Source organism: Neolamprologus brichardi, chromosome 15, assembly GCF_056152115.1.
Source record: "Neolamprologus brichardi isolate AB-2024 chromosome 15, ASM5615211v1, whole genome shotgun sequence".
Lineage (NCBI taxonomy): Eukaryota > Metazoa > Chordata > Actinopteri > Cichliformes > Cichlidae > Neolamprologus > Neolamprologus brichardi.
In genome coordinates, this window is record NC_142118.1 from 11,151,001 (window position 1) to 11,176,644 (window position 25,644).

The 25,644-nt window shown below is 39.5% G+C and overlaps 1 protein-coding gene across 3 annotated transcripts in view; it reads right to left on the minus strand.

The window, feature by feature from the left end:
• Positions 1 to 603: 603 nt before the first annotated feature.
• stxbp5a (syntaxin binding protein 5a (tomosyn)) overlaps positions 604 to 25,644 on the minus strand; it is a 97,985-nt gene continuing 72,944 nt past the window's right edge. The window contains exons 12-28 of one of the 3 annotated variants that reach the window (XM_087852336.1): positions 25,109 to 25,181; positions 24,715 to 24,862; positions 22,316 to 22,383; positions 19,995 to 20,035; positions 19,503 to 19,723; positions 16,353 to 16,525; positions 15,951 to 16,076; positions 15,426 to 15,577; positions 14,261 to 14,323; positions 12,221 to 12,274; positions 9,872 to 9,922; positions 8,514 to 8,795; positions 7,359 to 7,728; positions 5,537 to 5,702; positions 4,198 to 4,309; positions 3,880 to 4,100; positions 604 to 3,353 (exon numbers count right to left, since the gene is read on the minus strand). In XM_087852336.1, the coding sequence (XP_087708462.1) occupies positions 3,312 to 3,353; positions 3,880 to 4,100; positions 4,198 to 4,309; positions 5,537 to 5,702; positions 7,359 to 7,728; positions 8,514 to 8,795; positions 9,872 to 9,922; positions 12,221 to 12,274; positions 14,261 to 14,323; positions 15,426 to 15,577; positions 15,951 to 16,076; positions 16,353 to 16,525; positions 19,503 to 19,723; positions 19,995 to 20,035; positions 22,316 to 22,383; positions 24,715 to 24,862; positions 25,109 to 25,181 (2,363 nt within the window). In that variant the 3' untranslated portion in view covers positions 604 to 3,311. The remainder of the gene's footprint in view (positions 3,354 to 3,879; positions 4,101 to 4,197; positions 4,310 to 5,536; positions 5,703 to 7,358; positions 7,729 to 8,513; positions 8,796 to 9,871; positions 9,923 to 12,220; positions 12,275 to 14,260; positions 14,324 to 15,425; positions 15,578 to 15,950; positions 16,077 to 16,352; positions 16,526 to 19,502; positions 19,724 to 19,994; positions 20,036 to 22,315; positions 22,384 to 24,714; positions 24,863 to 25,108; positions 25,182 to 25,644) is intronic. The other 2 variants (XM_087852337.1, XM_087852338.1) reach the window with 2 other exon arrangements.

A 25,644-nucleotide genomic window follows, 5' to 3' on the forward strand; every position in this document is an offset into this window, starting at 1 on the left:
TGGACATCTCCCTGTGTGAGATAAAGAGTGTTTCTAGAGCCAAATAAAACATTTAACAGAAGTCAGAGTTGGGGTGACTTCCTGCACATTACCCCAAGATGAATATATAAATAAATAAAGAAACCCTCCTTGTTTGCATCACAAGTGAGCACATGTGGGAATCTGCTGTGTTCAGTACAGGACAATGATGTTTGAGGAAATAGAAGAAATACTAATAAACAAGGAAAACTGCTATATAACTTCATTACTACTATGTAGCTTTGGCAGTTTTCTGCTTCACTGATAAATATATTCTTTTATTTTAGTAAAAAATAATCTTTTTATTTGCATGCTGTCAAACATTAAACCTGCTAATAATAACTAGTAGGATCGCCCTTTCACTGTTTGCATTTTTCCTATTTAGTCAATATTGCTTGTTGAGGCAACCATGTGTATTTACTGCCATCTAATGTTGGGATAAAATTGTGATGAAACCAGTTTCCCATGATCTAACTGTATTTCACTGAATATGCAGTGTGCCTGCATGTCGTTGAGATACTCCAACATTTTATTCCTCTTTCTGCTAAACAGAAACCGTTTAATAACCGAAGACAAAAATCCATTTTCGACTTTTATTTTCCATTGCACAGTAATCTCTATCTACAGAATTTCTAAATTTTTGTGGCAGCAGATAAAGTCATAAACATCCATGTGAAAGTTGCATAAAACTGTACAAGAAAATTGGCTACAATGAGAAAAATACTGCAACCCACTGATAACTGTTGAATCGAGGACAGAAGATGGCATATGGCAGATAGACAGGACTCCCTCTTATTGAGTGTGGATCATATCAGGTAGGAATACTGCATACTGTAGTACATGGGCTGAAAAATCAAATTCACTGAAAGATGGGAAAACAAGTATAACATTCAAAGAAATAACAGCTGGATTAAAGGGAAAGACATCAAACGGATATTGGTGAGGGGGCTGACTTGTAGCTAAAACAGCTATTTTTCCTGAAGTACTTCGTTTTGTCTCTCTTTTTAAGCTTAGGGGCGAAAGATAGACCAACCAGCCAACATTCACACCACAATGCTTACTGGAAACACAGGAGGCCACATCTGTAGCAGCGCAACCAACGGAGAGAATACAGATGACAAGTGAAGGACTTTTAAATTAAACCAAAATTTAGAGGTCATCCTCACATATTATCACACATGATCTTATCCTTGTCCTCTTTTTTTTCTTTTTTACTTTTTTTGAGTTTGTCCACACTTACCTGAACTAGGACATCACCAGCAATGAGTAAACAAAATATAATAAATCATATCACTTCATTTACATGAACATAACCTTACATACAGACAGAGAAAATGTACAAATACACCCATTCACACAGATGAATACCATAAACATCATTTGAGGTGTGGTGGAATGATAGTGATTTTTATGATCCATCGTGTTACAAATGGCTGAGTTCCTTTGCGACTTTCCATTTCCTGAACCCTGAAAAGTGACAAGGGTGATATATCTAAACTGGATAACACATATTCACATGTACCGTGTGGTTTCCAGACTCGCGGCCAAATGCTATGGGACAACGCAATGGGAAAGGTAAAGCAATTCTTTGGCGTCAGAAAAAAATATGGCCTGTCTCCTCTTTTGTTGCCTGAGCAACTTCGGCATTTACTTTCCACTTAGATTGTCAAACTATTTACTTATATACAAATAAAGGTTAAAAGCCCGGCAGACAGATACATCACGTTTGAGTTCGACTGCAAACATGGAAAATAGAAACAGGATAATAATGAAGGTAACACCAAACACAGCTGTCTCCTCCACCTCAGTAAGTAAATATTAAAAGGAATCACACGTACAGACAAGTGTGAGCAAAACACAGAAAATAACAAAAAATAAATAAAAATACACGAAAAAAGTTTCAAATATGTCCCTTTGAAAGATTACTCAGCCATTTTCTTGTTTTTATCCCATCTGTATGATTACTGTTAGGGTTTATGCTTGCAATGTATGTAATCCAATACTGATACTTGGCTATTTGTGTATTTAACGCTGATTTCATCAAACCACCGAGCTCGTGACATCGGAGAAAGAGCTAGCAAGTGGGAGGCAGCTCACATTGCATCTGATAAGTGATTAAATGACATTTTCAGTAAAGGAATAAATGTGTGTGGCTCATACATGCTCTCTTTTAGAATTAAAAAAAAAAAAAAAAGCTGATGTCACCATGTTACTGAGTCCCAAATATGCCTTTTATATCCTTGCCCTCCTTATAGATTCCAGCCCTTTTCATAAGGAGAAATTAATTTCAGTTGTTAGACAACAGTCACAAAATGTATTTTCTTTTTCAACAAATTAAATATCATCCACTTTCACAACAATAGAAAAATAAGAGTTTTTTCCAATAATATTACTACTAATAATAATGAGCATAATACAGACGGAGCAAATAACCCAACAAATAACAAATAGAGGAATGGCGAGAAAAGAAATTCACGCACGCACATACGTTCTCACGCACGCGCCCACACACACACGGTAACGATTTGAAAGTTTGTCAAATACAGAGGTGAGTCTAGAGATTGAGCAAGATGATGAAATATCCAGTGTACTTCCGAATGAGTTATCCCTGCGACCCTCTGCATAGAGGAGACATCGCTATCGCAGCACTTCTTATACCTCTCCAACGGTGCCTCCTTCGGCCCTCGCGCCCCGCTTCCATCTCCCCGATGAGTTATCCCTTTGTTTTGTACTTGTCACTTGGAAGTGGATACAGCATTGCACATTTATTAGATCTATGTATATATAATGATGTATTTACTTTTTTTTGTACATTTTAATAACTTTTTGAAGTCTTTGCTTCTTCATTACACATTTGTCTTTTTTTTTTTTAGCCAGTTTGAATATTGGCCACGAGGGTACAGAGTAGAGACAACAGTAAAGAACATTTTGGCAAATGAGAGTGAAGAATCTTCAGGTGCATGGGCCAGTCAGCTACCTCAGAGGAGAGGCTGAACAGAGATAAACAATGAGACAAGAACATAAAAAGAAGACACCATTTATTAAGTTATTCCCTCTGAGGTCGTCTTCCTCTCCTGTCTACCCCTCAGTTCCACCCCAAGACTGAGGTAAGTACAGTGTTTCATCATTGTGCTAGGGAAGAAAATCCCCAAGTGTCTCAGTGAAGAAGGCTTGGAGGGACGGATGAAGGGACAGACAGATGGGTAGGGGTCACGGTGAGTCCAGATGAGCCAGATGAGGGAGGTCAATCAGACAATGGTGTCCACAGAGCTCTACTCCACCCCTTCCACCAATCAGAACTGGTACCACTTTTTGTCTTTGCACTTCAGCATCATCTGGAAACGAAGAACACATAGTCATGGCAACATGGTCCAAATGATCGGGCAGTACCACAAAACCATCACGTCTCTCTCTAAAACCACTTCCATTTGCTGTTGATAAAGTTAATTGTATGTAAGGATGTATATGAATTTGCTTTGATTTTGAATTTTGTTTACTTGGTCAGTCAAACACTGTAAAGAACAGGGGCCCTCACATAATTTTAGAAACCGTTTCCATTCTGAAAAAAATCTACAATTTGAGTAAGAGTCTTAGTTACAGTACAGTGAACGTTTCATGGTTACATACTGCCCTCTACTGGTTAAATAGTGTCAGGTATTACGTGCAATATTTCACAGTAACTGCTTTGCTGTGTAAAATATTTTATGGAGGGTCAAGACTGGTCACAAGCATTTAATTTCATTGTTTATTGTTTGTCAGTAGCACTAACGTACAGTGAGCATTCGTGATTTCACATCGTCGCTCTGTTAATTGTGGGTATGAGTTTTCAAGCTCGACGTCCTTCTTGACACTTTTGCTCACCTCGTGGGCGTGTTTGGAAAAAGAGTCTGCACTGGCCATCATGGCGGCCGTCCTCTCCTCCAGTTCACCCAGTTTCTGGCCTCTTTCATCTAGTGCTATCCGGGCACGTGCCAGATCACCAACCACACCAGAGGCAGCTCCCTTCATCCCCTCAATGCCACCTGGGCCAGGCATGTGCTGGGCCAGACTTCGTGATGCCCTTCCAGCTGCTACTTCACCAACTGATCGAAGGAAGAAAAGACAGATAAGCATGAAGTGATGGCACATATAGGACAGAAATATAGTGCATGTATATGATCAGATACATATTCAGCATACATAGTTCCTCTCTGTCCAGCGACTGTGCACCGCCACCAAACAGGCCTTTGAAGAACCCTCTGTTGGGGGCCTCCGGTGTCTCCACTGGTGTGAAAAGTTCACCCAGCATCTCCTGAAATATTAACACATTTTATAAATACATATATAAAATGTATAAATATAGATAAAGATATATATACTATACATATCCCCCAACTGTGAGACACACTGCAGTAAAATCTGGACACTGTTATAAATAGAATAGTTCTCACCATGGATGACTCAGTTCCCCATAGTTATTTCAGGCCAAGCAACTTATGTGAGACAAGTTTCAAACTACTTAGGCTTACTTTGGATTAACTCTATTCCTTGCATTCATTTATTGATGTTTTGTGTTCATTAGCACTGACACAGGCAGTGAGTGAGTGTATGACAATATAAAGGTTTCTCCTGGTCCAGGCTTAGGCGTCAGAGCTTTGTGTGCTCGCTGGATATTCCGAGCAGGGTCTGGTGGGAGAAAGAGCTCAGCTCTCAACAAGTGTTCCACAAACTGCAGCAGAGTTTCCTTCAGAACCTTCTATTAGGCCTATTGATCCATTGATAATATACATTACTGGACAATATACATTTTTCTAGGGCAGCCAGTTTTGTTATAGTGACTGAATTAATGCATCTTTTGTGGCCATGTTCCAAATTTCCATCTCCTCCAAGTGTTTTGCAGCTTCTTTGAGTCTTGTCTTATAGCTAGCTACCTCACCTATTGTTTCTGTCAGTTTTATATTAATGTCCGGAATTCTTCCTTCATTTCTTGTTTAATGTCAGTTCTGAACTTTGCCTTGTGAGTGTGAGTGAATTTCTTTAATGATGTCCTGGAAGCCTGGGTGGAGGTGGCTAGCCCCTTCTCCTTCCACATGCTCACCTTGCATGCTGTTTTCCGGCATGTCTACGTTGTCTCCTCTAGCTGGCTCCCCTGTCTTCTTGACCTTCTCCCACCATTCATGACATTTATTCCACAGTTTAATGATTAAAAACACTTCAGGGCTTTTATTTGTGAGTTTTTACCAGGAGCTGCAAGCTTATGCTGCCATCCTCTCAGCATCCCCCTAGTGAATTTTGATTAGATAGAGGGAGTTTGGTGGTGGGTTTTCGGTTATGGTATTTCAATATTCTTCCTGTCTGTTACCCATAGAGACAAGGTTAATTTGAATACGTGAATATTTCTTATAGGTATAAAAAAAACCCCAAAACAAAATAGCCTAGGTACTTAGTTGGCTAATGTATGTCTCCAAGCCATGCAGAGATTTTAAACTGTTTTGCAATACTAACATGTAGTAGTGCTGTATATAGAAGGCTAATTCACCTGTAGGTTTTCACAAGTGTCCTGACTGTAAGTGATCCTCTGGATCTCAGTGGGGGAGCAGAGGTACATGGCCTGACCCAGGTTAGTAAAGCAGAAAGTCCTGGCTATCCGCATGTCTGTCAAAGGTAGGTAGTTCACATCCATGAGCGGTCTCAGCCCCGGCACACTGTATAGGAGGCACAGAAACAATATCAATAAAGTTTTTGACCTACTCTGAACTCTACTTATTTACACTCAACATCCATTTTGTTAGGTATACTATTTTGTTAAGGCAAATAACTCATCAGCCAAGATGTGCAGCAAATCCATAGACAGTCAACATGACCTGCTGAAGTACAATCTGAGCATCAGAATGGGGATAAAGGTGTCAGATTGGCTGGTCTGAATATTTCAGGAACTGCTGATCTAGTGAGATTTTGCCACACAACCATATCTAGGCTTTACAGACAAAACTAGACAATAATCCAAGATCAGCAGTCGTCTGAGTTGACAGGAAGGAAAGAGTAACTTGCAAAAACAAAAAAAACCCCAAACTCTGGTTATAAATAAGTTATGCAGAGAAAGATCTCTGAATGTACAACATGCTGAACTTGAAGCAGACGGGTTACAGTAGCAGAAGACCACACTGGATGTCAATCCCGTCAGCTAAGAACAAGAAACCATGCTATATTTTATAGCCCAAAACTGAACAATAAAAGACTGGAAATTGTTGCCTGGTCTGAGGAGTCATGATTTCTGCTGCGACATTCGGATGGTAGGATCAGGTGTTGGCATAAACAACATGAATGCACGGATCCATCGTGCTTTATATCAATGTTTCAGACTGATGATTGTGGCGTAATAGTGTGGGGATAATTTTTGGCACACTTTTGACCCCTAAGTACCAACTGAGCATTACTGAAATGCTACAGCCTGCCTGACTATTGCTGCTGACCATGTTCATCTCTTTATGAACACAGTGTAACCATCTTCTGTTGTTTCCTTCCAGCAGAATTACACACCCTGTCACAAAGCTCAAGTCATCAGACTAGTTTCTTGAACATGACAATGAGAGATTCATGTCATAAATGTGTATCCGACAAATCTGGTCAAACTGTGCGATGCCAATTCCAATATGGACCAAAACCAAAACCTCTTAAGATGGAATGTTTCCAGCATCTTGCTGAATCTAGGACATGAATAATTAAGGAAGTTCTGAAGGAGAACGCTTTTCCAAACCAGTAAAAGCAAAGTGTACCTAATAAAGTGTCCAGCATTGCCTGGTGTTTGGCACTTTATCCTTGCTTTTAACATAGTCCAGAAAGAGCCTGTATTATGACACAAAGTCTGAATTCTAAAAATGAAGTCCAAAGTGTGAAAAAAGTGAGAATGCTGAGATTAAAGTTTGAATTCTGAAAATTCAGTCTGGAAAAAAATTTTATTTCTAAAATCGAAGTCCAGATTCTAAGTAAAAAATCTGAACTTAAGATCTGAACTAATTAAAGTCTGTATACTATAAAAAAAACCCCTCTGGATTTCGATGAACAGGTGCAAATTATGACCAAATTAAATTATGACCCCAATTTTTGTGTGTACCTGTCCTCTTTCTTACCATATGGCAGCTTTCGCTGTACACAGTTTACAGATTTTGTGTGGAGTGTCTTTGCAACAAGGACAAATATGAGCAAAATTATTTGCTCTCCTGCTTCTTTTGTTAAGTCAATTCCAGTTCATGTATATAAATATATAGACATGCCATGCATGATAGAGGGGAGAGCAAACATTCTTAATTCTAACTGCATGTATTGGTTGAAACATTGTCTGACCTCAGATGTAGCCTTACCTGAGGGTCATGATGTGGCCGTTGGCACAGAAACAAGCCACGCACATGCCTTGGTTCATCTGCACCACATCTGCCCGTAAGATGAAGGAGGTCTCTGTGATACTGTGTTTATAGATGCAGGTCTGGGAAGGAAGGGCAATGACTTTGGCCTGTTTCTCTGAACACACTACAGCATACTGGCTCTCATTGAGGTCCTGGGAGGTGGAAGGGGACACTGAGACGGGCCGGCGCTTACGGACTTTTTCTCTTTCTTCGCCGTCTGCTGTGACGTTGGGTTCATACCAAGGCTCATATGCAGATGGCAGCTGAGAACCCGTGGAGTCTATAAAGGCCATCCGCAAGATGCTTCCCTTCAGCCGTACCAACATACCTGGTGAACAGGAGGAAAAAAATCTGTTGGAACATTATATTTCCAGAGTACTGCTGCATTTTGGAAATGCTTAGTGTGTTCTGGTGAAAAATGACTCCAAAGTTCAGTGATGGACGCCGAGATAATGCCAATCAAAATAAGTATCAGGTTAGTCTGCCTGAGATTTTTAAATACAAAAACTAAAGTTTTGACTGAATATATCGATAGGAAATTACAAGTTATCAAGGCCTTCATATTCTTTACATCTTTAAGACACTCCTGCAGTTTAGTAGAGGACAAGTAGAGGACAAAAGAAGAAGAAGGAGAGGCAGGCTTAAAAACTTACACACAGAAGTAGAACAATATATGAAATTTGTTTCTTTGAGAAATAGGAAAAATCTAAAATATACACATGATAAACAGTATAATCCAATGATCTGCATATGATCACACAGTATATTTAAAACAACTATTTTAAGAACTTTTGGAATTAGTCATAAGGTCAGTAATTAGTAAATAAATGCCTACTTTAAAGTAATGGTTTGATTAAAGCCACCTCAAAAGCCTCTGGTATGTAGCCTATTAGCAGAGATAAATTGGTCATATTGTATTTATGTGTACCATTTTTGGTCCATTTTCACTTAAACATGAGGGTATTTAAAAATCATTGTGTACCGTTTTTCCTTAAAATTTACAGAGTGGGTTGCCAAATGATAGTTTGGTCTTTATTGCCGTTAAAACAAACAAAAAAACCTCTCACACTCTAATTTCCATCCCTCCCTCCCATCTGAGATTGCTTTACCCACCGGCAGGTGAAAGGATAACTGGCTGCAGTTGCCGTTGCTCTCCAGCAGGTGGCAATGTGAGAGCCAGAACCAGGACAGTTCCCAGGGAGGTGCCCACATACAGACAGGGTGTCAAAGTGCTGTCCCCCTTCCGAGCGAAAGTCTCACAGAAGTGGAATGAGCTGATGGCCTCTCGTGCTTCCTTATCGATGCTGGTGACACTGGACGAGCGTGAGCGGCTGAAAGAGTTGTCCCGGTGGTCTAATGGGTTGGCACCCCGCGGCGGGCATACAGACAGGAGGACAGTAAGGAGAAAAAACAGAGAGGTAAAGCACCTGCAAAAAAGTATTATTGCAAGACAGACAATGGAGAAGTTGGCACAAAATATGCTAAAAAATAAATAAATAATGAAAAAATTAGAAACATAACAATCACTAGCTTCTTACTGCCTCAAAAGAAAGAGTTTGGATGTTAAATGCAATTGTATTTACACTTTTCAAAGCAAATTCAAGGCATAACAACAATAGCATTTTTATTTGTTTATAAATGATTGATTTTAGTACTGATAATGTAGATACTGGAAACTGAGAGAAAGAAAGTCGACTCGCACTTTTAACAGCTAGTGACAAAATAAAAGTAAACAGTTGGTGGACTTGTCTTTCTAGGAAAAACACATCTCATAAGTTTAATTGCCTTTTTTAACAGAGCAGCATCATTTAAGACCTATTTGTTGATGATTTAACATCACTGCAGTTCCCTTACATTATACAAGAGCCATCAATTTAACACAATTTTATTACTATAAAATAACCCAGCTGTTTGGCACATTACAGAAAGTTAAGTGTGCATAACACTGAGATCATTAAACAAGCATACAGGGGAATATCTTATTTTAAACCGATGAAACCTAACAATATTCCATGTTTGGGAAGAAGGTTGTACAGAAAAAAAGTTGTATTGATATTTTTTTATTTATTTTTTTTTGAAGGACCAATCAGACAGAGAAAAGAAAGACATGAAAAACACACAAGAGAAAAGAAAAGCTGCAAAAGTTACAGAAAGCTTTAGAGTGAGATGGGGTGTAAAAAGTTTAGCTTAGCACCACTGACCTCTGCTTTAACCCCCACCATGGTCAAAAGAAGTGTGAGCAAGGGTTCATTTCCAACAATTTGATTGAGTTCAATCATTTTAATTCAGTTCAGATCAGTGCTACTTTTGATGCATGCAAACTAAAGAGAACAGTTGCACAGCTTGCCAATTTTGAGACTAATAACCAGAAAAAAAAACTGGACTAATGTAAAGTGATGGAGTCCAGTCAGAGTGAGAAAAGTATATTGCATTTCATACAAATTGTTTGGAGACACGAAGTCAAGGCTTACCCAAGTCTGGCTTTAGCTCAGTAGGCAAGCTTAATTTCCGTGACATCTTTGCTGGAAAAAAGAGAACATCCCTCTTTACAAACACATGTCTAAGCTAACACACGATGCCATGCAAAGCTAGTTAATCTAGCATTGGACTAGGACTGTGCACACACCTGAAATACACCAAAATGACAGAAGACTGTTGAACAAGTGCCAAGGGATTGTTTTATAGAATAGGAGAGCCAAAATGCTTTAGACAGGAGGAGACACTGCATAAGGATTAAGAGACGACCCTCTGTATCACAGAGGCATGCTGTTACAGACTAAACAAAAGAGGTGACGTCTGTTTGCACAATGCCCTGAAAGACAGGACAGGTAAGACACACGTCAAAACTGCACGGCCATTCAGGACCTTCATGCCAAAGGAGCATGCAGCAAGAAGAAGGAAGTAACAAGAAACAAAAAATGAACCAGAGATGGAAGAAAACATAGTGAAAAGGATGGTTAAACCTGCTGCTGGTTATATACTTTCAGTACTAGTTTGTAAAGCATTCCATCTTTCAGAAGAGTGAATATAAATAGCAGTGAATGAAAGTCCTAAATATTATTTTCTCTGTCTGTAGGAAAAAGAAGGAGAAGGACGATAAAATGAGACATTCAGGTAATAGAGTTATGACTGTCTTGCAATTTAAACTGCCAGAAACCATACATAAAGAAATCCATACAAGTTCCTTTAAAAAAACTGCAACATTCGTAATACCTTCAAGCTCAAACTGGGTTGAGTTGAATTTGATTATTTTGGCTTTTTTTTCGTTAGTGTACATGCTTCTGTTTTATTTTTTAAGGTAAGTGGAGAACATATAAAATCTTGCTGTTGCACGTCTACGGTACTTATGAAGGTGTAGACAAACTTTTAGAGCCCTAAATTAGCATATGCTATCCATACATGCATGATTTATCCAGATGATTTGATTTCTGTTTTGTTGTCTGGAAATTGGGGGAATTTTATTGACTTTATCAAGATTTTTTTAAGCTAAACTAAAATACTGAACTCACATATGTGGGTATTGGGGATATTGTAAAAATATTGCACTGTGAATAATCAGGTGTTAAAAGGACTCAGGAGGACAACATCAGTTTCCGGACCAGGCTAAGCGAAGACAAAAAAATCCAGCACAAACAAAGCAGCCACAACATTAAAACTATTTACGAGAGAAGTTGTTAACAACAATTATCTTGTACTCTGAAAAGCTGGCTCTCAACAGTCACGTGAACGTTACTTTGGCATGGATCACCCACCTTCACATTGCTAGAGACCAAGTATATCGGACATGACGACAGCAATCCCCAAACTTTGCCTCCTGATGTTCACGTGGACGTTACTTTGGCATGTTTCACCCACCCTACACTTTGCTGGAAATCAAGCGTATTGGACATGGCAACAGCGATCCTGAAAGGCAGAGGCCTCCCCAGAAGTGCAAAAAGTGATCAGGAATAGCTCAAGGAACATGTCAATGAGCCCAAGATGTTGAACTCCCAATACCCATGGGATGTGCCTGAGTAAGCCTGATCAACAGAGGGCTCCACTGTCAAAATGTGAGACACTAAAGAGTCAGGGCTGCTATGTCATCACAATGACCAGAAGAAATTTGTGCAGGTGGTTTTAATGCTGTCGCTGATCGGTGTGGATATTGTACTTACTGTCACTTGTATGAGATACTGAATCCTTCCGTTGCTAATCCTCTTTTTTGACTTGCTCACTTAGTTTAAATGTACTTTTACAAAGTTTTATCAACACACACTGAAGTTGGACAAAGACAAAATCAGACAGACGAGTTGCTCTCTGTTCAATGGTATCATCAAACTTCGTACAATCAGTTGGCGACAAGTATCAGATGCAGGCACATGTACAATATGACACTCGTGCTACATACATGTAGCATGCAATATGTACAGTATATTTGACAAGTAAGGTGTCTCAAGAAAACTGCAGTCCCACCGTCCTTCCAGGTAAGCTTTTGCTTCACAAGCTCTGAATCCTTAGAATATAGTTTTCTTATATTACTCTTCTGTGCTCAAATATCAAATATGAGCATGTTGTCATTTCAAACGAAGAATACTCATTTATGTTAAAATACAAAGTGGCTTCAAAGATAGTTGAATAGAAGCTAACCCAGGAGTATAGAGGAACGTCAGCTCTCCGTTCTCTACTTTAGTTCTTCCCACTGTGGTGAGTATGGACAAAGGAAGACAGAGACACTTTCTCCACAAAAAGAAAAAAAAGGGAAACAAAACAGGGGCACCAAATCTAGACCACGTTTTTTCCTGCCTAAACAGCCTCTGATAGACATTTTTGCCCAATCTTACCTCCTCTACCACCTCCATTGTAGAATTGGTGTAGATTGCTGTTTGACATCAAGACTTTTGAGGGTGTTGGGGAGGAGGGAGGAGTAAAATAGAGTAAATGCGCAGTTAGAAAAACACCCATTTTTACCCCATTACCCCAGTGCGTGTGTGTATTAGCACAAAAACTGAGTAAATATTTATTTGGTCAACTATTTCTTTGTTGTAACAATGCTTCTTGGCAATAAATCTTGGAGAGGCAGTTTTTTTTTTTTTTACCTTTAATTGATGCCACATTTGTAAGGAAATGCATTTGGAAATCCCCCATTATATGGATGTTGGCCTTCAATTTGGAGATTGTACTAAGGCTCACCCAAAATGGTTTTATGGAACACCAACTTAAAGTTGCCCTGTGGCTCTATCCAGATCAGTCAAATGTGGCACCACCCATACTCTGCTGCTCAACCCACAAATGCATTTTCCTTACAAATGTGGCACCAATTAAGGGGAAAAAAACAGGCTTTCCGAGATTTACTGCCAAGCATAGTTAAAACAAAGAAATAATCAACCAAACACAGATGTGCTTACTTGTTCTGAGCAGAAAATGGCTTGTAATGTCAATGGCACCTTTCTTTTTGAAGGAACACTGATTTCACTAAGACATCCTGTCTTCTGATGTAAATTATTCACGTCCAATGTAAAGAACTGGGAAATAAATCAAGCCAGGCCATCCACATTTATACTGTATTTAAGTCTAAAACAAGCCATACTACAAACGTTACATTATTCCTCTGCAGAATTCATACCAAAAATACTCAAAGAGAGACAGAGAGAGAAAATAAACAAAAATCTAAAACAAACTCGCTCACACTTAAAACCTAGATTACAAAGAGAGTTTTGTAGGAAAGCGCTCCTTATCGCTCCCTGTCCCATGAGTATAGCAAAGCAGACAAATGTATCACATCACAGTCTGGTGGCACCAGACACAGATACTGGGACAGCCATCATACCTGGAAACAGCAGCAAGCAGACTCTGTGATTTGTTTTCTGTCTGACCTTTTTAAAAAAGCTGCTTATTTTCATCGTGGTAATGCCAAGTTACCCATAATGAGATAAACCTAGGCTGTTCTCTCTTCAAGCACCTTCAGATGAAATACTAATGACGCAGATTAAGATGGAAGCAAGTAAAAGAGCAGCAGGGAATCTTGTTCCTGCATATCACAAAGCAGTAGATCATCAAAAGGCTGAATATTTAAAATCAGAGGTGGGATAGTGCAGCATAAAGTGGATTATGTTTTCCTTCTAGTACATTCTATTGGGTTTGCTGTCTAAATGTCATATACACACAAAAACTGCTTAATTTGGCAATACATTTAGACGAATCTGCTTCGATACACTGCATCCGGACACAGGGAAATGTTGAAAGAAGCACCCTAATCAAAATCCAAGTTAAAAATAATCAGAATCTTGGCATGCAATATATTTGTGAGTATCAAAAAGCATGGAATTTCAGTGCTACGGAATATGTGAAGCCCCTTTTTCCTACTAATATTCAAATGAATGGGTTTCTCTACCAGAATGCAGAGTTTGGTTTTCCCATAATTTCGAGCAGCGTCAGTGAATTACCATCAGTCCCCGGATGCGTTTACAGCCCATGTAACCCAGTTTTTCAGAATACAGAGTGAGATTATAAATGACGTATTCCCCTTTTTTCAACTCTGCAAAGTGGTAAAAAAAAAAAGAAGCATGGACATATGGCAAAACTATTATAAATCCATAAATGTGCAATATTTAACTGAAACAGTGCATTTTTAAAGAAAGAGGTTAAATGAAGCCAGACACGTGAGTGACTCAAAAAAGAAGAAACTTCTAGAGTTCAAGTTTGACGAGCAACAACTTCATTACAACAGTAATAACCGTAAAGGCTATTTTGAAACATTAATCTTCCTCCCAGCACACGTAAGTGGTTTTCTAGGTATATTTCTGACTGGTTTACTGTTTGGCCGTTATTTGTGCTATATTCGCCACTCCTCTCTTTCAATGACAAGCTGAAAGATATGTTACCTGAAGTAGGCGACTTGCAGCGGTCCTCCGATGTAGCCGAGCCTTCATTGATGTCACAAAGACCTGTATGAGAGATCACATAATTAAAACAAAAATCAGGTGGATTTTCAAAGAAAATATTGGCTCTGCGTATGCATAAAAAATATGTTTCTTTAACTTTATATTTTAGTGTCGCCTTGGCTAGGATCGCAGCACGTATTTTGGACCTATGTGCAGTCTCATCCGCCATCTGTCAGAGACTATCAAGGAGGTCTCTAGTTTTCTTTATCCAGTTTTAAATGCTACTTCCTCCCTTTCCCGCATGCATGTTTGAGTATAAGTGTGTTTATTTGTGTGTGACATTGTTCTGTGAGGCAGAAAGCCAAGCAGACAGAAGTCCCTATTGGCAGAGCAACACAGCTGGATGCCTGATTACTGCTCACACTTGCCAAGCACTGACAAGTGCCAGCCCACTGCTCACCAGTTAGTGACACCAGATGCTCTGCGAGTATTTAATGTGAGCCTTTTTGTGAACATTGGGATGTTTACACATACAGTACTTTGAGTCTGTACTTGCATGTGTGGTTGCTTTGCATACAGCACACATAAAAAAATCTCTCAACCCACGTGGACACACTTCGCTAAATTCATTAATCAAACTTTTGCTCAAGTACGGACAGGAAACTGTCGTGACGTTGCGGCAGTATCAAAACATGCACTGCTGTTTTCTGACACGTGGTGGCAGTGTGTCCTTACTGGAAAGGATACCGTTCGCTGTCCGTGGTAGACAATAGTAAAAAGGAAGGGATGCGTGGAAAAGGGATGGGCTGCGAGAGAGTGGGTATGTGAATGAGAGGCAAAGAGAAAGAGAGAGGCGGATAAACGAAGAGAGAAAGTCAATCGAAGCACAAAGAGAGAGCGAGTATTTGGTCGTCATCGCTCAATCATGCGTCAGCATTGTAGACTAAGGAAGAAAGAGAGCATCATTGTGGATTCAAAGCGTGTCGTCACTTTATTCATTCTCATATTTGCATCAGTTTACAGTTTAGAACGGGAACTAAAGAACTGTGGGGTGAGCTGTTCTGGCAAAAAAAAAAAAAAAAAAAAAAAAAAAAAAAGGTTTCATGCTCAGAAAAATGAATAAAATGTTTTTCTTTCTAGCTTCCATCTTCTCTCTTTTCATTACCTCCAGAAGGCTGCCGCGTCTTTCTCGGCGACCGGGGCTGTCTCTGGTAGGGGTCATTAGAGCCATAAAGCTCAACCGTCCCCAAGTTGAGGACTACTGTCTTCTGGATGTAGTCCACCACTGCCAGACCGTTACTGTTGCCAAATACCACTCTGGGGATTGGTGACAAAGTAAAGAGGAAGTGGGAAGAAAAGGAGGGGTGAAAGTTTTTAAAACAAGAATAACGGAAAGTTACAGTTAGGAGATTTGATTTCGTTTGGGAATACGTAAACATTGTAGTTGAAGCCCAAAATCAGGTGGAATCTCTTAAATTCCCGTAGCTGCTGAACTGTGTCGACAGGACTTGAGCAGTAACTTCTTGAACAGCACCGGTATCTGTGACGATTTTGCCTGCAATTTGATTTGCGCTAACTTTGCTAATGTTGCTTTTTACCTTCAGATTAAGCGTCTTAACGTAAATAGCATAAATCCCAGCAAAGTCCCAGAAAATACTTCTAGTTTCAGCTAAGGCTTGCGTGTACTTACAGGCCGTAGGAGGAATTGACGGCCAGACTTGTGATCTGCTGAGGAGGCTCTCCACTCACCCACACTAACTGGACCACCAAATCTACCTGGTAACCCGGAGACTGCTTCAATGGAGTACTGCGCACTCTGTGGATAAAAGGAGGCGATAGACAAAAAAAAAAGGTTTCATAAAAAGAATGACGAGGGGTGCAGCTGCGGTCGTGAAGCTGTTGTGTATTGAGTGGCTACAGGGGAATGTTGGGGAGGCTGTGGCTGAGAATGCTTCGAGTGTGCTTGAGGCAAAAGCCAAGACTCTTGTGTGCATGAGTATGTGTGCAAGTGATCCTGCAGCTTATGAGAGTTTATGCGAGTGCTTCTCTCTCCCTCTCCAAATAGTTATATATGTGTGTATGTGTTTCATACTTGAGGCAGGGTATGTTGCCTCCATCAGAGTTGTTGCTGCTGGTGGAAGGGTGTGAAGGTGGGCCGCTTGTCTGAGGAGAGGCACCGGGCGTCGGGAGCGCTGATGTCTGTTCACCCCCGCCATCTGGAGACTCTATGTCATTCAGTTCGTACTGCATTCGCACCTCTAGTAACTGGATGAGAGGACATACACACAGGTGCACATATTAACATACACATTATAAACGAGGAACATCACGAAACTTCCTCTTCTACATTCTTGTAAACAATAATTCCTCAGGAGATGATGACTGTGTCGCTAAATGGCTTTCATATGCGATCGCAGAGTCACTTTGATGATAAGGAGGGGTTTGATGTTTGTGTGGGAAGATTGAGAGTCTTAGAGGTCCTCCAATACTGCGATGTTTCATTCCTTCTGAGTCCTCCTTCAGGCTACCCCTTTGCAACCCGCGCCTTCGCAGAGACACGCGTGTACGCAATCCTAGATTCACACAACACCAATACACACGCAAACTCATCAGCTCCTCTCTTTTGCATTCTGTCAGTCTCATTAGCCCCACTGACATGTGGGAGTGAAGAGTGATCGGTGCCCTTGTTCAGAGACTACCTTCATTTCTGCGAGGTTATTTAGAGGTGTTTGACCTTGTTCGAACGAGCTGTTTCGCCTAATTACAGCTCGCCATTGCTGCATGTAGCGTTCTGATCCACATTACAGCATGTGGCGTTTAGGACAAAGAGCTCTAACGTTTCTCTTCTGCGTGCATCAATGGTTACTGTCATTCACCCACAGAAAACTGCAAAGCTTTTAAACATGAACGTAGCTGATTTTTAATCTCTTCCAACAGCAACGAGGCTCTTAAGCAAGGCACTTGAAGTCTATAAATTCATAATTGCTTCTCGCTGTTTGTTTGAAAGAACAAAACATTTGGGCATTTAGGACAAACAGTGCTGAACACAAAAAGGGCATCAGCTAAACGCGCCACAGTGCCGCCCACATGCTTTGATTGACAAGCGAACACTGCGAAGTCTGCTGCAACAACACCTCAGCAATGACTGTTCACAAGAAATATGTTGCCAGGACTAGAAAGATAATCTCAGGCTAGACACTATTTTATTGCTTTGCTACCACAACCAACAGCAAAGCGTATATGCACAGTTTCACGCTAATACAGAAGCTGCGAGCATACGCGGAGATAATAACGGCATTTCTCTTTATTTCATTAAGCGCCCGCTCACATCACACCACCATTAGCGTTTACATCGCTATCAAAGCAGGTCATAATGATGGTCTAGCTTTGCTTGTTCACTGCTCTGTCTGTTGGCATGGTAACCATACTGCCTTTGACTAGGCAGATCTTTGAGTTCATGTGGTTGTGCATATGCCTCAACATCTGATGCTTAATTTATAATACCGCAGTTGTGTCCGTTTGCTTACGGAGAGGGGTTTTGGAGCGACGCAACCAGCCGCTGCCAGACGAATGTGGATGACACTGTGCATCGGTCAAATGCAGATTGGTTGACGAGTGGGCTGATGTCATGCCAGAAAGTGATTGCCTTCATTTGTAGTGTTGTAAATGACTTTTGGCCGATAATTTGTCAGACATATTATGAACGATGAAATCATTTTGAGCCAGAAAGAACATTTCTGTCAAGCTGTAAAGACACACTTATATATCCTTTATTTATCCAGGTAAGAATAATCATAGATATTGAAAATGTCCTTTTTAACCAAAATCTGGAGAAAAAGGCAGCAGAAACTACAACAAATATGTCGTGAAAGTTCTATAAAGATACACTAAGTGGTCAAAAAGGACAAGATTGATTATAATGTAAAAAACTGAGTAGGTACAATAACGCAGAGTTATAAAAATCCTCACAAAACAGGTAATTTCTTAACTTTATCTCCAGTGCTTTGTAAATCCTGTTGACTACGGCCTATTTACCAATTTTAAGAAATAATATGAAACATAAAAAACATCTGCAATCACCTTTTTGCAGATAATCTTGTTTTTGACTTAAGAACAGGGAAGGGAGTGTGAAAAGTACAAACAGTGGCTGCGGTGGACACTTCATTGTTTTTAACACTCGGTTTCACTTCAGCTCTTTGTATCTCATGACTTAGTTCTCCTCCGAGGCAAACTGATGGACCAAAAACAAAACAAATAGTAGCCCACAGCTCTACAACATATTTCTGACAAGGTGTAACAGGGTCATGAATCACATTGTTATAATTACACAAAATGTGTCCTAAACCCCCAAACTGTTCCTTTTATACCTGACTTTTAGGACCTCCAAGCCTGTAGTTATGTTCATTATCAGTTAGAGCCCCTCCTCATTCTTTTCTTCTTCTTCTTTGGTGCAACCCTATAAATACAGTGTACCCCTTTTGCCTCTCCCCTTTTCTACAATTCCCCTGTGGGAGAGGTGGGTGTCATTTCTTTCCCAACACTGTAAAACGCTCATATAATGCATATTTAGCCACCTGGATGTTTCTGATTGTGATTTTAGTTCGATTATTGTCATTATTAAGCCTGTTTTTGTTAGATGTTATAAGTGTGTAGTATGTGTGTATTATAAATGTGTTTTAGGCGCCATAAATGCTAGCTTGGAAGTTGTGGTGGGTTGAGCTAACCCTCTTCCCCACTGTTTGTATTTGGTCGTAGGAGCTGGAGTGGGCAAATGATTTACTTGGAGGCCTTTCTTTCTTTCTTTTACCTTTTTTTGATCAGGTATGTCGGATTTCATGTTGTTGTTTTTGTTTTATCTTATGTCAAATATGTTACGTGTAAATCCATACTTTATGTTCAACGTAAAAATAAATGCCAGCCCTTTTCTACAATTCCCCTGTGGGAGAGGAGCTGGAGTGGGCAAATGATTTACTTGGAGGCCTTTCTTTCTTTCTTTTACCTTTTTTTGATCAGTTATCAGACACAACGCAGGATCACACCGGTTACACTGGCACCCAGTGAACAACAGGCATTTATTGCAGGCAGACGGGCAGTCCATCTCTGCTTTTCACCCTTAAAATGAGTGGTTAGGGCATTTCATGTAAATCCCTTTTTTGTGTATTAGGAAGCGACGTATTACAAAAGACGATTAGGAAAAACATGAAATTCCTGAAAGTTGATACTGACTGAGACTGATACCCACCTGAACCACCTCAGTAGTTACTTCCAGCTTACTGAAGCGGTAGATGATAACATTGGCTGACACACCGGCCACACACAGCATCCGGCTCTCAGGGCACCAGGCCATGATCTGAATGGCAAAGGGGTCTTCATCTGACACCTCTGTGCTGCCCTTGTCCTCCTTAGACCTGTTCCTGTCAAATATCTTGGCTGTTTTGAGTTTATAGAGCACCTGGAGCATTACTAGAAAGAAAGGAGGAAAGAAATAACATCAGGAGGAGCAGCTATATTGAAGCCTATGCTAAAGGAGACACTCTTACAGGCTTAAATGAATGAGTAAAAAACAGTGTCATTTAAAATGTCAAAGTCATTCTGTTTTCTTTCTTTCTTGACTTCCCTCCTTTTGCTTCCAAGTTAAATTGAAACTCAAAGTGTCCTTTGCCTTTTTCTGTTTAAGAGCTAATAAAATAGTCAATAAAATAAACTATATTTGTAATTTATGAGCTTAACCTACTTGCAGAGGCATCCCAGAACTTCACAGTTCCATCAGCGTGCCTGGAAATGCATGGGAGTGAAACGAGACACAAATGAAGGACCGTGTCAGTTATAACTTTTGACTTTTTAAGTGAGCAAACAACACCAGCCAATTTGTAACATTTGCAGGGAAAGAAAACAATATCAGCCCTGGTAACAAAAATATGTCAGAATTTGCCATAGTAAAGCTTTTACAATCAAATCTCACGAGAAGTGAGAAAATCGAAATACACTTAGAGGGTAAAATGACTGAAAGGGAAGTTATTTATCCCTTAAAAAATCCTTTACATCAGCCACGCGTCTCTTCTTTGAAACCAACAAGCTGATTCCCAAAGAGCTATTAACCGAAAACTTGGTGTGCGGCGTGTTCTTGAAAAATCTGAGGAAACTGGACAAGTGGAGGGCAAATGAAGAAGTGACAAGCCTAAACAAAAACTGGTGAAGGCTATGTCGTGGTTTGATCCACCATGCAATACAGTGCCATCTCCAAAGCATCAATAGATTGATCTGAAGGTCAAAGTGATTCTTTGGGCCTCTGACATCTTCTTAAAGATCAAATAAGTCAAAACTTTTGTAAAATGTCTTTTATCTTTAAAACTGTGCCTAAATTTCTTTTGCCTTTTTTTGTATTGGCAGCATTTAGGAAATAGTAGCGGGGATTCTAAACATCACATTAAAGATTGCATCCAAATATCATGTCACATTTGACCTCTGACTACAAGCTCAACTGTTTGATCTGAAAGTCAAAGTGATTATAATGCTATATAGAGGTATTTAAAACTGTGTTTCTCACCGTCAGTGATTATATTCACAACATATAGACATTTATGGAATATATGGGGATTCTAAATATGACGTTTCTTTGTACCTGTGACCTTTTCTTCAAAGTCAAATAAGGTTAAACTTTAATAAAATGTCTTCTACTGTTAAAAGGATGCTTACATTTCTTCTTCTTCTGTTTGTATAGTGAACATTAAGATAATGATACTGGCATCTGGGTATTCTTTCAAGTTGTTCCCAAAACGCATTATATTTTTAAAGAAGGTATTGTCAACATAAAGAGAATGAGCTATACATATAATATACTGTAATAAGCTCTCGTTACTAAAGTAGTAACATTTAGAATCCCCATATGTCATTTCATATATGCCTACATGCTGTCAATACAAACAATGACTTAAGAAACTGTTTTAAATAGTTCTATATTGCATTTTTATCACTCTGACCTTCAGACCAATCTTTTGACCTTCAAGGAGAGGCGAAACGTAGCATAATTTAAATCTTCATACAGTAGTTTCTATTTCTTAATAATACACACTTGTAAGAAAAATAGTTTCAAAGTTTTAAGTCTTTTTGTCAATTTTTGACAAATAAATCACTAAGTTAACCTTAAAGACCTCGGTGGATATGGAGCAAATCTTAACAGATCGTTCACATGACCGCACTCTACACCCCTACAAAGTTCTCAAGCTGTCATATTTAGAGACAGAACGATACGCATGCATGTAAACACTACCAAAAACATAACCTCCTTGGCAGAGGTAATTAGAGACGACTCAAGCCTTTTGCGCAGCGCTGTCATTTGTGATTTATTTTTTATAACTATAACAGTAAGAAATAAATATATAGCCAGAAGTATTCGGGCATCTGAACAGCTCCAAAGCAATATCAACATAATTCAGATCACAAGACGTCCTAATGATATAACGAGGAGATATATTCTAGACATACACGGGTTCCCAACTCACTAACAAACATTAGAAGAAGAAAACATTCAATAATCCATTAATATCCAAGCGCTTCTAGACAAACATAAAGGCGTAACATCAATATGTGCTATAAAAGAATGCTTTCGTATTGATAACTGACAGATTTTCTATTTGGTGTCACAAAAAAATGCATGTCATTTGGCTGTTTTTCTTCTTTGTTTTGTTGGCAATTCAGCTAAGTGGAGAGGGAGAGAAATACTGTGCAGGCTGTGGCACTCTTCGAAGGAAAAAAAACCTGGGCAGAATAATAATGTGGCACATGGGGGAGAAGAGACAAGGAGGAAGGAGAGGAGCAAGAGCCTCCTACTGCCTAACCCATACCTCAATGTCACTCCTTTCCTGCGTGTGTTCTGTTAAAAACACCCACCCCAAGCCCCCCTTGTTGACAGCTTTGAGAGGGATAATAAGCATCAAATGGGAGCAAAGTGCACATGACGGGAATATATAAAAACTTGGTGACCTGACAGTGCAGGAGAGGGGAAAGCAATTGTGCAGGATAATAAAGATAACACTAATGAAATTAGTGTCTTACCCAGTGATGATGATCTCTGGGTAGCTCTGTATGCCTTGACCCCAGTTTCCACCACTAATGGGCCATTCCTGAATAGACAGCAGACAACACACGCGTTACCTTAGTGAATGAGATCGTACAGGAATCACTATCTCAGTAAACAAGGTGTCAATGAACACACTGATTGTGCAAATAGATGACATGATAAACCAGCGCAAGTGTGAGTGCACGCAGGAAAACAAGCGCGAGTCCTTGGTGTACGTCTCTCAGCGTGTCTTGCGATTATGGTGTGCGTCTCCATGTGTGTTAGCGGGGGTTTGGCTATGAACACGTTGACACATACAAAGGTCAACGGGATGACTCACGGTGATCTTTATGTGAGAGTACCCTCCCGCAGCTCAGTAAGGCTTGTGCTTAACAGGAAAAAAATAAAGGAAGAAGCTAGGCTGCCAGTTTGGGTCAGTGCATGCTGACATTTCAGACAGAAAGCCAGAACAAGGCAACAGAGAAAAGAACATAAGCATACATAATGGCTGAAAAAGCAGGGGGTCTGTCTTAAATGATACAGAGATGTGAGAAGAGAATGAGAGGAGAGAGGAGGTGTACTGAGGACAGGAGTATCATTAGGTAATACGGCACTATTATATAGTCCATTTGGCTTCTTGGAAACATTAAAAAATATGTTTCTGAGGACTAAGACAAATTCACCTATTATGCAGAGCGAGGTATTAATGTACCCTTCATCCCGTGACCTTCTTGTTCTTTATGTATGTAGGCGCATTGTGGGCATTTCTGTTTCTTCGTTCATCACATCAAAAATCTGCGATGGCAACTGAATTATTTCATGAGTTACTGCAATTAATTTGATATCAAAATATTTCAAAACGTGCCTCATTCAATAATGTGGAGCAGCAGTTAGTTGTTTGTAGTCTCAGACTTCTAATTACAGTTCAGTAACTTCCTAATAATTTGTGTTTTCTGTGACGTTTCCCCAAAATACTCATTTGACACCAGTAACAGCTGTGATAGCAGCTCTCTGAGACACAGTCATGCTTCGATTTCATTTCTAACAACAGCATGCTATGCTGACAAAGCGGCAATATAAATATAGGGATGTTTAGCATGTGGTGTCTACCCGAGGCCTGTACTCAGAAGCTGGATTTCAAACGTAACCTGCTCTGGACCTTGCTGCGAACATATTGAGGTCTGAAAGCTTTTTGTGTTTCCCAAATGACCACTGATAATATAGATTTTTAGACGCAACTTTATTCCTTGTTTTTCTGCTATGAGCAATTTAAAACCCGTCATTGTTATATAAGTTTTAATACAGCAACATAAAAAAGGGCATGCGAGTCTTGTGCTTTCCGAGCTTATATAATTATATATGCAACTAAGCGCAGTTACTGGTTTGATATTGTTTTTTATATATATTTTTCTTTTATTGCTCTCAAACCTTTTTTACTGCCTGGTTCGCAGCTGAGGGACCTGCTAAAATTGTCTTACACACTATCGGTATGCCTTTATTTATTCATTATTGTGCAATGAGAGCAACATGTCTATGAATTTACAGTGTTTTTTCCCCCAATCATTGCTTTCTTGCTTTAAAAACATTTTAAGTAGCACCTTTTTCATCTTACTTACCGCTCACACACATGCAGCACTTTTTATTACGACACTTACTTTACAGCAGTTTCCTTCTCACGCAGACTCACATACCACCTTGACTAAAGCGGCTGTATTTCATTTCATTTTAAGTATATGCTTCTTTCTTTTTATTTGTTTTATTACATCGAAAATATCGCAAAAAGCAACAAGTAATGCCACAATCTAAATAACCTCAAGAACAGATCAAAAAACAGAGTCACTGACGTCAATCAGTCTGGAAAAGGTTACAAAGATATTTCTAAAGCTTTGGGAATCCTGTAAAAAAACAAGCTAGGAGTGGCCAACTCATCCAGGAGGTCACAAAAAAACCCAGAACAACATCTAAAGAACTGCAGGCCTCAGGTAAGGTCAGAGTTCATGATTCAGCAATAAGAAAAAGACTTGTGGTATAAAAATGGTATCCATGAGAGAGACCCAAGGAGAAAATCTGTACTGACCAAAAAGAACACAAAAGCTTGTCTCACATCTTGATAATCTCCAAGATTTTAGGGGGAAATATGTGTAACATAAGTGTAATATAAGTGTAACAAAACACAAACATATATGGTGGATGCACTACTTTTAGTCTTCTCAGAATAAATGATTTTCAACCATGCAAAACTGCAAATCTGAAAAAAAAGAGGCTTTGCCCTTTGAGTCTATGTCTTAATCCAAAGTCTCTTCTTCACCCACGATATGTTATACAAGCGATTTTCTATTAAGATGTCAGAGGAAGAAGGACACATAATGGCATCTAATGATAAAACGTGCAGTACCTTTTTGCTGTAGCCCTGTCGTTTCTGCCGTGAGCCAACAGAGTAAAGTGCAGGTATGAGGTCCACAGAGCAGTCGGCAAAGTACTCGCAGCATGTCACAGGAGACTCGTGGATAGTCAGAGGATAGGGGTTCTCGAATATTGGATAACTGTTAAATACAGCCCGCACATACTCAAGTTATAAGTCAGTCTAAATAAAAATAATATGTCAGTCGCACTGGTCAAACACAGTGTTGCATACCTGCAATTCAACAAATGTTGGACATTGACTAAAAATGTTGAGTAAAGAAAGGAATAATAAACAACAGTGACAAGCTGTACTACTGGGCCAAGTAGCAGTTTACCCCATGGTTAAGAAACAAAAGTCAAGATAATGAACCATTTTTTGAACCTACCCATTTTGTGCAAGGTCGATCACCACTAAATCCTTTTCTAGAAGGACGACCACAGCGTAGGGTTCCTGAAAATCTGCAAACCGCACAAAGATTCAGAACATCACACTTTTATCAGTCTTGTAATTCCATGAGAAAAGAGCTCCCCTAAAATATTCAAACCACATGGGAAGAATTTCCCACTCTTTATACAGCAAATTATATCTATGCCCTTAAGATGTGAGGGCAGGAACGCTCAACGCTAGAATTTTATTATACTATGTAATTTATAACTGTAGGGGATATTGCTCAAGTTGAATATTTGTATCAGTCTGATTTGAGAGTAAAATGTCATATTCCATTTTAAGATTAGTGCTTCATAATAGATTTTAACTGTGGTAATGAATAAATTCATTTTATTTTACTTGCCACTGCATAATCTGCAGAGGCTCGGTATATATTGTAACCTGCAGTGCAAAAATTACTTCAGTTTCATACATTTGCAATAATCAACGTGTCAAGTGGAGCGTTTCCCAAATCTGGTTGTTATTAACAGCCCA